At 54.8% G+C, this 15,563-nt stretch overlaps 1 protein-coding gene across 5 annotated transcripts in view; it reads right to left on the bottom strand.

Annotated features, from left to right (window-relative positions):
• Positions 1 to 1,792: 1,792 nt before the first annotated feature.
• Positions 1,793 to 15,563, bottom strand: part of Synpo (synaptopodin) — a 65,659-nt gene continuing 51,888 nt past the window's right edge. For 3 of the 5 annotated variants that reach the window (XM_040741763.1, XM_040741762.1, XM_013116814.3), the window contains 2 exons: positions 9,524 to 11,901; positions 1,793 to 4,371 (listed from right to left, as the gene is read on the bottom strand). In XM_040741763.1, the coding sequence (XP_040597697.1) occupies positions 3,718 to 4,371; positions 9,524 to 11,901 (3,032 nt within the window). In that variant the 3' untranslated portion in view covers positions 1,793 to 3,717. Of the gene's footprint in view, positions 4,372 to 7,697; positions 11,902 to 15,563 lie in introns of those variants that run through there. The other 2 variants (XM_040741764.1, XR_001196773.3) reach the window with 2 other exon arrangements.

Here is a 15,563-nt window from a genome sequence, read left to right as displayed (position 1 = left end):
CTGAGAACTCACATGAGAACTCTTCAGTCACCTGGGAATGCTGGAGATTGACGGCATTTGCTGAAGCTTGGTAACTGCTATAACCCTAGTGTCTAGAGTAATGCCTAATAGAAATTCAGTAGCTGTTTGCTGGATGAAGGAAGCATGGGTGAATGGAGAAATAAATGAATTAATTGTTGACCAATGTTTTTCTTGACTTTTCCTTCCTTCTTTCTTCCCTCCCTTCCTCTCCCTCCTTCTTTCCATCTCTCCTTTCCTCCCCTTGCCTTCTTTCCCTCCTTTTTCTCCCCCCCCACTGTCTTCTCATATTCTCTGAGCCTCTATCCATGAGCTAAAAACAAATATGCCAAGAGCTCAGCTAGCTCAGACTCGACCAGTAAAACAGCCTTTGTGCTATTACATCTCTAGCGTTGCCCTGAAAGAGCTCAAGGAGCATGTGGCATGGTGCCAGGTCAGTGTGCAGGCTGGGAAGGCCTCCCAGAGGAGGAGACGTTGGCACTGGATCTTGGAGGATGCAGGATTTCTGGGAGTTTACCACAGAGAGGCCAGGGATCCTGCATTTGAAGGATAGACCTCTTGCAAAGACTGTGGAGGGTTGGTAAGGAGGGCCAGAGATAGGAGCTGAGGCCGGTGCTGGGAGTTGAGGCCAGACAGGCGGGCAGGGGCCAGGTTTTCAAAGTAAAGTGTGCTGCAGAAGGCTGATGAAGAGATTGAGCTGGCGGATAGAGGCGATCAGATTGACGTTTCCCAGAAACAGCTGCTGTGCACATACAGGTTGAAGGGGCCCGACCAGAGGCAGGGAGATTGTGTGGTAGCTAAGGGAGAGATAGGGGTAGCTGGCTTAAGGTGGAGTCAGAAGCGACGGGGAGGAGAGGATGTTGAGGACACTTGGATAATACCCATATCCTGGAGACGGTCTGGAAACGGGAGGTGTGGTGGGGGCAGGGTCAGGTGGTGAGCTCATTCCATCACGGATGAATTAGTTTGAGGTCCTGAGCACTGGGCCAGAGGTAAGGGAGTGAAGCCGCCAGCAGGCGGTTAGATACTGACTGTACACGGGACAGGCTCTGGCAGAGGTCATGACTTGTTAGGGGCACACAAGTCAACCTCAGGGAGGGTGGGCGCACCAAGAGTTCTCTGGAAACAGGCAGGCACCTGAGTCCATTAGCGTGGATGGCTCCAGTGGCCTTCCTCACACCCACTTGGGGCAGCATCCTGGGCTCTGCTCTGAACTCCGCTTTCTGCCCCTTGGGTTGCCCAGCCCAGTCTCTGCTGACCCTGAATCTAGAGCGTAGGGCTAAGGGATGTCCTCACCTAGAAGTAGGAACACAATCACTTTCTCTGAGCCAAGAGCTGCCCATAGGAATCGGGTCCCTGATGACCCCGGTCTCACTATAGTTGCCTAAACTCACATGGAACCTCCTGGAATCTTGATGGCAGAGAAGAACTGGTAGCAGAGCACTGGACCCTGATCCAGCTTGGCTCTGCCCACTCCAGCAACAGCATTCCTGTAGCAGTATTACTCCAAGACACTACTTAGATCAACTCTCCTATCACTCAGATGGGGAAGCCAAGGCATGGGGAGGGAATGGCTTACTCAGATCCACCTAGTTAACCAATGACAGAACCTAGGCTTCAGTCCAAGGACGTCTATGGTCCCAAGGTTCTCCACCTGTTCTTATGTCTTCCAAACTCCAAGACCATGCACCTCAGATATTCTATCTGCTGATATATATATTTGGGAAGAAAAGAACGACTTCCTGGAAGGCAAAAATGACACCGGAGGCAGAAGAATGCAGGAAGCATTTATTTCTCTGAATTCTACAAGAGGCTCGAGGCAGGATACAGGCAAGCTCTAGTGTGTTAGAGGAGACCATAAGGGAGAAGGCAGTCGCTATGCCAGAATAGCAGAAACAGCTTCTCCACGCTGCCTCCTGCTGGTTCTCTAAGGAAATGCAGGTAGAAGCTGATCCATGCTCCAGCATCAGCTAGATGTCTAATAGTGTCTCTTCTCTGGGAGGCATTCCTAGCCTGAGACTCTTTAGCTACAAGGGATGTTGCAGCAGGTGGGGGCTTTGGTAAATGTGTCCATTTATTATTAACTGAGCTGAGTACCCTCTCATCTTCCCATAGGGCCAGGTTCCCCACAATGGGCATTACGAACCTCCCCTTTATTCCAATGCACTCCATCCCAACCCTGACTATTCCGTTCTTACCCTGGCTTCCCCTAGCCTTACTCGTGGGCTCTAGATCACCCTGATGTGTGGGTAAATCTACTAATTGCACCAAATCACATCATCCCTCACCTACATATATTTGCATCTACATATATTTACACCTCATTGAACTCCAGCACCCACACCCCCAGGTTCCGAAGTCTGAAGCTGATATTTTGAACCCCAAGGGTTAAAATCAGCCAATAATGAAAACGACAAAACTCAGCTACATTCTTCCCAGTGTCGCTCTTGGGGATTGGAATCAGAGTCACTAAAGTTTAGGGGACCAGCTCCTCAAGGCCACTGGTAGAGGCATGAGCTAGGCCAGAGTGAGATGTAAAGAAAAGGAATATAGCAGTGCCCACTCACCTGGGCACAGTGTAGACACTAGGCCACGGCCTGAAACCGAAGGGAAGACACATTTACTTGGTGGCTGGAAACACAGGCCCACCCTGGCATGGCCTCTTGAGTTCCCAGCCAGGGGCACTGTCTCTGAATTCAAGCCCTGTGGTCCCTCACCCTCACCCTCCCTTTCTAATACCCATAGGACGCATTTCAGGGTGGGAATCCTCAGAGGTTAGGAGCCACCTCCACCCAATACCGAATTCCCCACAACGCATCCTAGCCATGGCTTACAAAACAAGTACCTCTTTCCAAATAGGTAAGGCCAGACGGGGAGGGGAGGCAGCCATGTAAGGCTGCCATCTCTCCTCCCCCCAGCTTTGAAAAAACTCAAATTTGCCATGAGCAGGCTGAGAAGGGCAGAGGTCTGGGACTCCTGAGAAGCGTAGCCCCGGGGAACTCAGCACCGTGCATACTGCTCTGCCCTGGCCATACAGATACCCTGGACACCCTGAGCTGGGGTAGAAAAAGCAGCATGGCAGAACCTAGGGAGAATCTTCCAGCTCCTTCTCCCCAGAGGGGCCCAGTAAGGCACCTTGAGCTTGCCTGGGAGATCTCTCTAAAAGGTCACCAGGTTAAAAATAGAGCCAGTCTGAGAAGGGATGGAAAACAGCTGCTCCTGCCTAGGACTTGGTGCCAGGAGCCGGTGGTCAAGCCAGGGCCTGGGCATGGGTCATGGCCTAGGTTTTTTTTTTTTTCAGCACACACTTCATTTGCCAGGCTGCTGGAGAACAGAGTGAGGGCAGAGCATGGAAGCCTGGCATGGTGCAGGCCCAAGGGTGGGGTGCACAGTAGCAGTCCCCCAAGGCGCGAGTGTGTGGATGGAAAGGGAAAATGTCTGGAGACTACTGCATCGGTCAGAGCTGAGGGTCAGAGACAGGGAGGGGGCTCTTGCTCGGGGTCACACGAATGAATGACAGAGCCAAGGGCTAGAACCCAGGTTTGAGTGACTAGCTACTCAGCGCCCAGGCCCAGAGCTCTCCTTCCCTGACCGCATTCTCCCGGGCTGTCCAATGAGGTCAGACCTTGAGGGGTCCCAGTGCTGGGGTTCCCCAAACTTGGTGCTTCTTCTGGCTCGGCCCTCGCGGGGTGGGAAACTTTAGGTGGTGCAAGAGGCCTCGGTGGGGAGACTACCACGCTTGAACCTCAGGCTGCCATTCCAGCCTCGAGGACAGATATTGTAGCCCAGGATGCCAGGCGACTTAAGCCCGGAGTCCTCAGAGTCGAGGGACACGTCGGAGTCTGTGGGCGAGCGACGGTAGGGAAAAGGCCTGGACGGAGTGGCCTGGGGACTCCGGGGACTAGCGCAGGACGAAGGCCCGACGGGCAAGGGGCTCCGCGGGATGGGGGCGAAGGCGCCTCCGCGGAAGCTGCCTGCGGGGCGGGCGGGCTGCGGAGAGCGCATGCGCGGCGGCGGCCCCTGCGGCGGGGAAAAGGGCCGCAGGGGCTCGGCGGTCGCTGGCCGCGGGGAGGCGCTCTTGCGCCGGGCCGCGTTGATGATGTTGCGCGCCAGAAGCGCCTGCAGCTGGCGGCTCGGAGGCCGCACTTCGACCTCCGGTCGCAGCGGGGACACCGAGCGCTCGCTCCACGAGGGGGACATTGGCGGCGGCGGCGGCAGCGGCGGGGGGCTGCTCATGCTGCTCCCGCGACCCGGCTCCCACGGCCCCGGGCTCACCCAGCCGTCCAGGCTGCTGGGGGGCCGGGAAGCGCCCGGCGTCCAGGGTGGGGACGTGGGCAGGCTCTCGGGGCGGTCCTGGGGAGAGAGCAGAGAGGCCGAGGGGGAGGTTTAGTGCCAGGTCTTCCAGAGTCAGGGTTTTGGAAAAGATCGATATAGGAAAGGTACTCAACAAAGTCAGGTAGTGCCTGAAGTAATAACGCAGGCGGCTCAACTCAATGCAGAAGCTTTAAAAGCCTTTGCCATCTGGGGTCAACCACTGCTTGCTTTGGAGACAGGCTCCCTCACTTGGTGGGAGGGAATGGGCAAAGGATTGTCCAGCCCTCTAGCCTTCAGCTTCCTCCTCTGTATAATGGGGTGTCCACGAAGCCGGGAGGAAAGAACTCGTGTGAAAGGACACAGCATGCTCGCACGTTCCTTGGAGGGAACGGCTAAACAGATACTGCTAAGAGGAGAGATGGGAAAGACACACGAAGTTAAGGAATGGGGCTGGCAGGCACACTGCACACAGTCACAGGGGGTGGGAACCAGTCTTTTTAAGTTACTATTTTCTATGTATGTTTAGAATTTTGAACCATAGGGGTTTTATCTATTCAAAAATGTAACTTAAATTGTGTGTGTATATATATATATATGTACATATATATATATATAAACATTTTTGAGAGAAGGTTTTATGTATCCCAGGCTGGCTCTCAATATGTCGCTGAGGACGACTTTGAACTTTTTTTTTTTTTTTTTTGGTTTTTCAAGACAGGGTTTCTCTGTGGCTTTGGAGGCTGTCCTGGAACTCACTTGGTAGTCCAGGCTGGTCTCGAACTCACAGAGATCCGCCTGCCTCTGCCTCCCGAGTGCTGGGATTAAAGGCGTGCGCCACCAATGCCCGGCGACTTTGAACTTCTGATCCTGCCTTCACTCTTGGCAACAGGGACAGTGAGCCGGGTTCTGTGTAACCAGGCGGCGACCATCTCTGAGGTTACAAAGCACCGCATGGCTATGGTGGCGAACCCATTTCCTATCTACTGGAGTACTTATCCGTCTAATGCTCCATCTTCATCCATCACCTCTTACTCCTCCCAGTTAGGTCAGACTGGTTGGGAAGTTGGCCTTATCACATCCATTTCACTAGTGAGGAAAATGAAGCCAAGAGGTGTAAATAACACCCCAGAGTGTTCTCCCCAGCTGGGGTGTGTGTGCGCGTGCGTGTGCGTGTGTGTGTGTGTGTGTGTGCGTGCGTGTGTTTCAAAGGCTACATGTGCTTAAACAGTGTTAAGGGGGTTGAAAGTGGAGGGCTTGGGAATACAGGCTAAGCACGCTACTTTAAACTATCTAGCTGTTCACCCATATTCCAGAAATAAGCAGTCCACCTGGGCTTTCAGTTGAGTCCCCATTCACTATTGATCATCCATTCATCTCATTGCTAAGCCATTGGGTCCAGCCAGTGACTTCATCCCAATCAGAGTCTGAATCACCCACAAGATCCATCCTTTCACCCAGTCGGTAATCTGCTAGTCATCCTTTCACCCAGTGGAGAATTTAGTCCGTGCCAATCAAATGAAAACAGTAGAAGTACATGGCATCTATTCCCCAGTCACACAACAGCAGCGGCCAGACGAGTACAACCTCTGCCCTTTCACTGGAAAGGACCGTTAGGAGGAGCCAGAAGAGGACCCTTTTGGTGGGATGTTATGTGGCAGTGGTCTATGGAGGCTTTTCCAGGGTATCCAAGTCATCAAGGAAGCCTTCTCAGCACAAGGCCTCCTCCCCGTTTTATTCTCAGGGTCAGGGTTATATGTGTACATACAAGCCAGAGCCCCTGAGAGCTATTCTCTGTGTGTGACACATCTCTGCTTACAGCCGGGCCACCTGTGGGAGGCATACCATACCACAGGCTTGTGGAGAAGAGCTTCAAGGGAGGCCTCTGCCCTGGTGAGACAGGAAGGACTGGAGACTGAGGCCAGAGTCTCAGAGCCAAAAGCCAATCAAAGGGGCTCAGGCATGTCCCATCTTCTAACGAGTGCCACTCCGAGTTCATGGCCCAAGTCAGTCAGCAAATGTTCTGTTGTTGTTATCTTAGACAGGGTCTCTCTATGTGGCCCTGGATGTCCTAGAGCTCCCTATGTAGACCAAGCTGGCCTCAAACTCAGAGCTCCTCCCGCCTCTGCCTCCTGAGTGCTGAGATCAAGGGCGTGCACCACCACACCTGGCCCCAGTCAACAACGTTAAGGCGGAACCGGAAGAGGCTAGAGGAGCTGTGAGAACTGTTTAACAATTTCCAAAATTTTGTTTTCACCTTTCCTGGTCATAGGGGATTGCCGGTCCAACAAGTGGAAGGAGTCATCAGATTCAGCCAGGTCTATGAAGTGACATGGTTCAGGGACAGGCTGAACTGTGGAGGCAAGCCAGGCCTGACCTCATGCTCATTGCCATGTCTGAGGGCTGACCCCACGGGGTCAGAGTAGGCACAACACAGAAAGGAAGGAGGAGGCAGCTGTTGACTTCCGCCCAGGAGCCCAGGGCACCGTGCCTTCCAGACTCCTTGAAAATTCAGATAGTGGCAGCCAGTCACCCCAGCCTCTGGAGGGGGCAGAGACCAAAGCTGAGCAGTCACCACAGTACTGTCAGTGACCACAGAACTTCTGGGGCCACGTCCTGCAGCCAAGTCACTGCACTGGGAAGAACCAAGGGAAGGGAAACCAGGGCCAGAGACAGGCAGGGGCTCTGCAGACTCACACAGAACTGACCCCACAGCCTTTTCTTCTCCACCAGGAGAGCCAGGCAGGATCGGTGATAAACGTGGGAAACAGTCCAATTTACATGAAAAAGGAGACTGAACAGTGAAATTTCTGGTGGAAGACACTTCAACACCCCCACACACACACACAGGTGGATCTCGGCAAGTTCAAGGACAGCCTGGTCTATCTAGCAAGTTCCAGGTCAGCCAGAGCTACACAGCGAGACCTTGTCTCAAAAAGCAAAACAAAAAGAGTAAACAACAAGAACCAGGTACAGAAGCTCATGATTATAGTCCTAGCACTCAGGAAACTGAGGCAGGGGGATCATCATGAATTCAAGGCCAGCCTCTGCTACAGACCCTATCACTGCAAACCAGTGTGGACCACACAGCAGCGTGCTTCCTCTTCCCTCAACACCGTCTGGGCCAGCCTCGGGAAAGGAGTGAAGGGAAGAAAGCGCCCTCCTTTCGCAGGCAGCACAGGGCGGGCACCAGCAGACCCAGACACACTGCAGGCACTGTCGCACTCGGGGACACAACCTCACTTCCATGCGCGCGTGCACACACAGCAGTTGAGCCAGTCCATTTCACTTCCAGGCCGGAAACCAGGGAGGAGAGAGGGAGCCCCAACCCGTGGCAGCAACAGCGCAGAAGAAAGAAGCAAGACAGATTTGAGACAGAGTGTATTGAGAACAGGAGACAGAACCAAGTGGCAAAGAGCTCAGCCTGGTGACAAGGGCCGCGGGGTGGGGGAGGGGCTCCTCCACTGTCGCCCCCACCCCCACTCCAGGTGCAAAAGAGCGGGGTCTCCTAGAGGTTCTCTCTGTTCTGGGAAGACCTGGCCTGAAAGAGCTGCGCTCACACACAGTTCCCACATGCATCCCCTCTCCTGTGTGGATGAGCTCACTGACAAGCCACCCCTGTTCCCATAGAGACAAGCCCAAAGCTCACGGAAACTGCGCACTCAGCCCAGCATGGGCACCGCCTCCACCACCCCTGCCCCTCTGGGAGCCCAGAAATAGGGCTGGGGAAGAGGAAGTGGGTGGTCCTAGCCCCGAATCTTGGGAAGATTCCATCTAAATGTGTCTTCTTGAGTCTGCATTCTCTCGCCCCCAACGACTAGTTCTAGGGGCATGGGGGGGGGGTTGTGTCACATCAAAGGGAGGCAGGGAGTGGAAATCTCAGGCTACCTGACTCTATACCCTCTGTATGAACAGGGAAACTGAGGCCCGAGGTGCGCACCCAGTCTGTCAGAACCCACGTCTAAGTCCAAGGCTTTCCCTCAAAGTTCTAGGGTCTATTGTGTCCCTGTCTTCTGAGCTACCGAGCTATGTTCCCACTGCCACCGGCTGAGCCCAGGCTTCTGACTGGTTGGCTACAGCAGCTCAATCTGACTGTTCCTCACCAGGCCATTGGGAAGCTAGCTCCTGTGTCCTGCAGCCTCAGCCCATCCTTTGTACTTCCTTTCTACGTGACAGTCCCCTCGCCTCTGAGACTTCCACCCATGGCACCGGCCTCATCTCTCAGTCTTCAATGGTTATCACAACTGGAAGACTTCGTACATGGGAAAACTAAGGCCCAGAGAAGAAAAGTCACCCAGCAAATGGGAGGTGTGAGTCTAGAACACTCCTCCATGGCCTCTCCCGTGTTGTCTGTCTGTCTGTCGCACTGAGGTGGCTTATTTTTTTTGGTCAGGGAGACCGTGGCTGAGGTTACCGTATCACTAAAGGGTCACTCTCCTAACAGCATACTCATATCTGCAGAGCCCTCTAAATGGCATTCTTCTCAGGGATACCCTGGGATGTCCCCTCACCCCGGAACAGTGAAGGCAAGGCAGTTGGAAGGACTGAGGTCTGGGCCCAGGAGTTTCCCTCCCGGCGTAGAGTCAGGTCCCGGAGGAGGCAGCAGAATCTCAGAGAGCAGTAAGACAAGCATCAGCGGTGATGTGCTAAGTCCACAGGCAGCAGAGGGCTCAGGAGAGGAGGCGGAGCCAGGCAAAGGTCTCTGAGGCAGTAGAGAGGAAACGTCCAGAAGGCAGAGGGGAAGAAACACCCTGTGAAGGTGAGAATCCAGAAGCAGGAAGCCAGATGCCAGGAGCTGAGCCCTATGAGTAAGGCGCACCCAGGACTTGCAGATTCACGGGTGTCAGAAAGGTCGTCTGTTCCCGGAGTCCCCATGAAGACCCCCCTGGGACTTCTCCCAGCAAGACACTGTCATCAGACTCCCACCCCTGAAGCTTGCAGGACCAGGGAAAGACTCTCTGCTTATCGGGACCCTCCGTGGGTATTCTCTTTCCATGACCCTCTTCACCACCCAGACACGGAGTCTAAACCCCTTTGTCTACAGCTCAGACAGGGGAGATGGTCCACCCATGGCCACCTCGATCCTTGGGTGCCTGTCTTCCTCGCTAAGCCCTGAGCCACATCTGACCCACAGAGAAGGGGGCAAGACAGGCACTGGGAGGTGTTACTTGAAGCAGAAAGAAGGCTTCCACACCTGGGCCTCGATTCCAGCATTCCGGGTAGAGAAGGAAGGCCTGGGGGCCTGCTTGGCTCGAGGAGACCACGCCCTGGAGGGAGACACGGGGGAGATGTCACTGCTATAGGTGGGGCTCACAGCGGTGGGCTGGAGGCTGTCCTGGACGGGGGCAGTGTAGAGGCCTGGGGAGGAGCGGGAAGGCCGAGGCAGAGCAGGAGACGGTGGGAGCCCTGCCCTAGGCAGGTTGGGCACCAGGTCCAGGGAGCTAGGCTTGGCTGGGGAGGCAGCCCGAGGTGAGACGGTGCGTGACGGAGTGCGTGACGAGGTGGTACGCGACGAGGCCTTGGCAGGTTCCTTGACGGGAGACAGAGCATAGAGTGAAGGCCTCATCTGGTATGGTTGCTGCTTGGTAGGCTCTGGGCGCAGGACCCCGTTCTCCGGCAGATAGCCGTGGTAGAGAGAGGCAGGCGGAGTCCGCGCCGGGCTTAGGGATGCCACTCGGAAGCCCCCAGGGGCATTCGTGGAGTACTTCCAGGATGAAGGCAGGGACATGGTAGGTGAAGGGCAGCGGGCCAATTCAGCATGGCCCGATGACTCTATGACGTATTTCTCCATCCGAGACTGGCGCCGGGCATAGAGCTCAGCCCCCTTCCCTGAGGCCTCTGAGAGGTTCTGGTTGGGTTTGGGCTTCGGCTTGGCCTGGATACGAGGAGACTTGAGGCAGGAGGCCCACTCGGGGACAGTCTCCTCAGTGGCCGCAGGGCTAGCCCTGTCCCGAGCTACCGGCTCCTGCTGAAAGTTGGATGCCTCAGCTCCCAGGGCGAAGGGCTCTTCCTCCATGCCCACCTCGCCGTGGTCTCTCTGCCTCCGCTTCTCGTCAGCTGTCTGCACTAGGTCCAGCAAGTCTGGATTCGGGGTCACCTTGGGCTTCTCCACGAAAGTGAACATTGATTTCCGGCTGCCTCGGCGGGCCATAGACTCTTCCAAAATGCCTGTCTTGTTGGCAGGGACTACCTGGCTCTTCAGATGAGGCGGCTTGGGGTCAGAGCTGGGGTACAGGGTGGAGTAAGAGGGAGGAGACCTAACCCGGGAAGCCACCTGGGCTGTCGACAAAGTCTCAGCATAGGTAGGGGGTGGCGTGAAGCTTCCTAAGGGGCGCCTCTCCAGGACTGGGCTTCGCTGTCCAACCAGCCTCCTTTCTACCATGGGGCTGCGGGACATTATGTGCCTTTGTGGCTGGGGACTCCTGTCTACCATGGTGGTAGCTGGGGGAGCCCAGGCCTTCTCTCCAAAATGTCTTCTTCCCATCATGGGGCTCTGCTCTATCTGGCTGGTACTCGCCGGTGACTGGATCCCAAAAGGCCTGGCCGTTCTGTTGACCACTGATGCAGGCTTGGCTAACGTGAGATGCACTTCACTGTATACCTTAGTGGGTGTGGTGACAGCTGCAAGTCCAGACATCTCTGGTTCTGCTGATGCCACTAGGCTGCTAGGCTGCATGTCAATGAGCAGGGAGCTGGGCGTGAGATCTGCAGCTGGTGGCCCAGAGCTGGGGAGGGGAGTGGCTTCTCTAGAGAAGGTGTTGGTGGCAGATGATGGAGCTGACACCTTATCAATCAGGAGAATGCTGGATCTCACCTCCTCTGCTGGCACCTGGCGCTGCCCATCAGCACACGGAGTGCTGGGTTTGGAATCGGGTGTGCCATTTGGGGGACACTGTGCCTCCGGTGAATTCTGCTGGACAGGGGTGACGGTGGCTGGGGGATTCTGATTCACGTCGGCGGTGGGCTGGTTGTGGTGGCCGTTGGACGCTGGTGTGGTGAGTGTGGCACCAGGCGAGGAGGGGTTCTGGTTGACGTCCGCCGCTGGGCTGTGCACCTCAGTCGCTGGAGGGTTTGGTGAGGACTGTTGGGGCTCTCGGCTCTGGGACAGGTGCAACCCATTAGCTGTTAGCAAGGCTGCATTCTCCTTTAAATAAACCACCAGGGGCACTTCTTCCTCCTCACTGGCAACCTTCTCCAGGTGCTGCAGGAGACTGGCTTCCTCTGAGTACTCCTCCATGATGTGACCAGGGACCCCTCTGCTGGGGCTTCGGGGGCTGGGGTGCTTTGGAGGGCCTGGCTTGGGTGGAGATGGAGGTCTCAGACTGAGGCCTGGGGCATGGCCTGTGGGGCCCGAAGGATGCCCTGCTTGGAGGGCCTCTTGGCTAAGCTTCGGTGGCCTCTGGCCACGGCTCTCCAAGGTGAACTCGTTCACCCTCTGCCGGCGCCTGTTGAAGAGCTGGACCCCTCGGGAGTTGGAGCTGGGAGGGGTGGTCAGCTGGGCTGCAATCTGCTGGCTCCACGCCTTGGCCTCCTTCAGGTCCTTTTCAGTGAAGCTAGTGCTCCGGCCTAACGCTGCAGAGAGTACACAGGCCTAGTTAGCAAATGGGTGTACAGACAGACAGTCATCACGCCCTCCCACACCTGACCCTTTCTTTGAAATCTGATCTTCACTCGGGTTTCCTAGAATCGGCTGTCATGAAACTCAGGGATGAAGCTGAGCAGGATGGCCTGCCCAATGGACTGCCCTGGAAGGATGCTAATACAGTACTTCTCACTGACTACATCTCCCATGGTCCCCCTGGCCACTGACCGCTCTCACCCCTTGAGAGTGTTTCACATCAGCTCTGCCTCTCTTCTACACTGAAGACGGGGAAGAGGAAGAAAGACGAGGCATGGTCAGGTAAGGCCTTGTGTGTGCTGGGACCATCTTTCCTCCTGACAGCGCGCCCTCCCTGGTGGGGCCTTCCTGTCTGTCTTATCTCTGCTTTCCCTCTGTAGCGTTCACCACTGTTTTGAGATTAAAGTGTTTGTGCATCTCCTGATTTATCTTCTCACCTCAAGCGCAGCTCTCAGGGACTCGCTTGACATGTTTACCTCTCTGACTCCAACTCTGAGACTAGTGTTTAGCCTAAAGATTCCCAAATGGGCAAAGCAACCCCAGAACACCTTCCATATACCTTCCTGGGGATCCTTCATATTTTCAAATTCAGAGTATGGCCATTTGCTTGATATTTTATAGAAAGACACTGCTAACATTTAATTTGTAAGTATTTTAAGTTTATCACTGTGGGGAAGCATGCACCACGTTGCATGTGTGGAGGTCAGAGGATAATGTATGGAGTCAGGTCTCTTCTACCTTTACACGGGAGTCAAACTCAGTCACCAGGCTTGCACAGCAAGTACCTCTGCCTGTTGAGACGTCTCACCTGCCCCCAAAACTTCTTTAAAAAACATAGGTTAACACATCAGGCATGGTGGCTCACACCTTTTATCCCAGCCCTTGGAAGCAGAGGCAGGTGGATCTCTGAGTTGGAGAACAGCCTATTCTACATAGTGAGCTCCAGAACAGCCAAGGCTGCACAGAGAAACCTGTCTTTTTTAAAAAAGGGAAGGTTAACACATTCACATAAAAAAGAAGCCATGGCAGCGTGGCAGTGTTCCCACCCCTGATTAGTGGCTACACTGGCCCACTGAATTCATTCATCTGGCTCTCCCAAGCGCACTGGGTAACAGCCACTGTGTGCCTGTAGTGCAGGAGAGAGAAACTTCTGTGAGGAAGTTCAGAGATTCCTGACAGACGCAAGGCCACACGGCTACAGGTGGCCAAGGCTGGGTCAGGCCATATAGCTGTGTCCGGGGTCTTTCTGGGGGAAGAGGCAGCAGGAAGTGGAAAGGACAGAGGCCATGGGTCAGCCCCCTGTTAGTGAGGTCACCATTTCTCTTTCTGTCCACAGTGCCCAGCTGGCACGCACTCGGGGCTCTACACTGTTGAACAATGAACAAACAAAGATGCCTGGACAGATGAGTCACAGGCAGCTGGGAGAATCAGTCTATGACCAGGGTCATACTTACTCAGTGGCTGAGAAAACCCCTCCCCCACTGTGGGAAGCTAATTAGCTCTTGAGGAATCTGACCCTGCCCTCCCTCCTAACTCACCCTAATTAGCTCTGGCCCTGACAGGCTGATGGGTCTCCAGGGACCATCTCTCTAGGCATCCTGCCAGCCTGGCTCAGAGTTTGTGGACTCTGAGAGACGTAAGTGCCTTGATAGAGGAGATAGGTAGTTCACCACTATCCCATTTTATAGATGGGGAAACTGAGATCCAGCGAGTATCCAGGGCAAAGCCCCCTCCCCCCTATGCTGGAGTCAGCAGAGCGGTCCATGGAGACCAGGTACAATGTTTCATGGTTTTCTGGCTCCAACCTCCTGTCTGTCTACTATACCTGTAGCTCCCCCCTCATGCCACAATGACAGCCCAGAGCCGCCCCCAGCTGTGGTATTCCTCTTCCGACCTAGGTACCCACTGTGTAAACCATGGAGTGTTCAGCCAGACCATTCCCCTGGGACAGCTATAATGAGGTTTCCACACACGGAAAAGTCATGGGGAATGTGTGGACCATGCGGTGTCTACCTCCTCTGCTCGGCTTGGAAACAGGTCCGCTGGTCCAAAGCCAAGTCCTTTGGCTGGGCTGTCCCCATGATCTTGGCAAGCTCTTACCTCCTCCCAGAGCCATGGGCTCCTTTGCTGAGAAACAGTTGGGGACCACCCTGATATGACAAGTACAAGGAGTCTGTCATTATTATCAACTCCAGAGCAAAGAACAAAGGAGGCTCATGCTACCCCAGGAGGAGTCGGCCACGGTGACCCCACTCTGCTCGTGGGGACAGACAGTGTCCCAAAGGACGCACATCAGGGGACTCATGTTATGGAGAAGCACCATAGAGTCTCAGCATCTCAGAGGAGGCTGTCACAGCAGAATCCATCCACACAATCCTTGCACTCCTAAAGCCCTGTGTATGCAAAACTGTGTACACAGCCAGTTGGCATGGGCTTATGACTCCGTGGTGTGCCTCCCACTGGTACAGACCTCCCAACCATAAATTCATCCAGTGGCTTCCACATCTTGGCGTTTCTGTGCACCACCACCACCACCACACTACCAACACCACAGCTACAACAACAACACCACCACCACTACGCCACACCGCCACCGCTGCTGCCGCCACCACGGCCACCACCGCCACACCAGTGAACAGCCTTACTTTACGTCCTGACATAGCATGGAGAGATTCACAGGTGCAAGCCCGCCCCATATGACCCAGGATAAAGAGCCCGCCGATGTTGCTTATGACACACTTGCAGCAGGTGCAGCTAACATTGATTAAGCACACACTACACACTTAACATGCACTTTACATGTGTTGTTGGATTCGCACAGCAACCCTGTAAGGGGCAAACTGCTACTGTGCTGTTTGTGTTGATGAGAAAAACCAAAAACCGGAACACGGAGGTGAGATGTCCAGCATTACAGAGCTCCCTTTACACCTGGCTCTCGTCACACAGAGCACCAGGATCCTGGCTGGCAGGATCCCACAGTGTAAGGCAGACAGACAGCAATCTGGTGTTTGAATATCCAGGCCACTCCCTGTCCCTGAAGGTTACTGTTCCCTCCTTCCCTTCCTGCTTTAGGACAATCCTGTGTCTCCCACAGCCCCTCACATACACACTGTCCTCTCCAGCCCCATCTTCCAACGTCAATGTGAAGGGCCCTTGGGGGAGAAGCCAGCTTGGGAGGCTCAGGAAAAGGAAGGGTCACAAAGAGGAGATGACCCAGGAGGCTGCTGACTTCCAGTCAGGCTCCTCACAGCCTGCCCTGCCCTGAATGACTCTCCTCTCCTGTGAGTTTGGAGCTGACCCTAAGCTCCAAGAGGAATGGCAGAAGGGGCCGGAGGGGAATGAGTCTCCCTCCCAGTAGAGCTCTGCCCCCAAGGCCAGCTGCAGTGACACCATAAAAATGGAATTTGACTGGAGGTTTGAGGCCAACCCAGTCAACAAGCCTGGCAATTTTTTTGTCACCCTGCACAAACATGGGGGAGGGGGAGGGCAGGATTTGACCAACAAAGGCACCCTGGAGTGCCTTGTTATAAGCAACAGGGGACGTGCCAACTAAAGTCTCCTAGGACAATGCCACCTCTGGCAATGGCAAACGTGTAAGATTTTGCTTCTCAGGTTT

This window comes from Mesocricetus auratus, unplaced genomic scaffold, assembly GCF_017639785.1.
Source record: "Mesocricetus auratus isolate SY011 unplaced genomic scaffold, BCM_Maur_2.0 Super-Scaffold_6730, whole genome shotgun sequence".
NCBI classification, from domain to species: Eukaryota; Metazoa; Chordata; class Mammalia; order Rodentia; family Cricetidae; genus Mesocricetus; species Mesocricetus auratus.
This window is presented reverse-complemented; position numbering and strand designations above follow the sequence as displayed.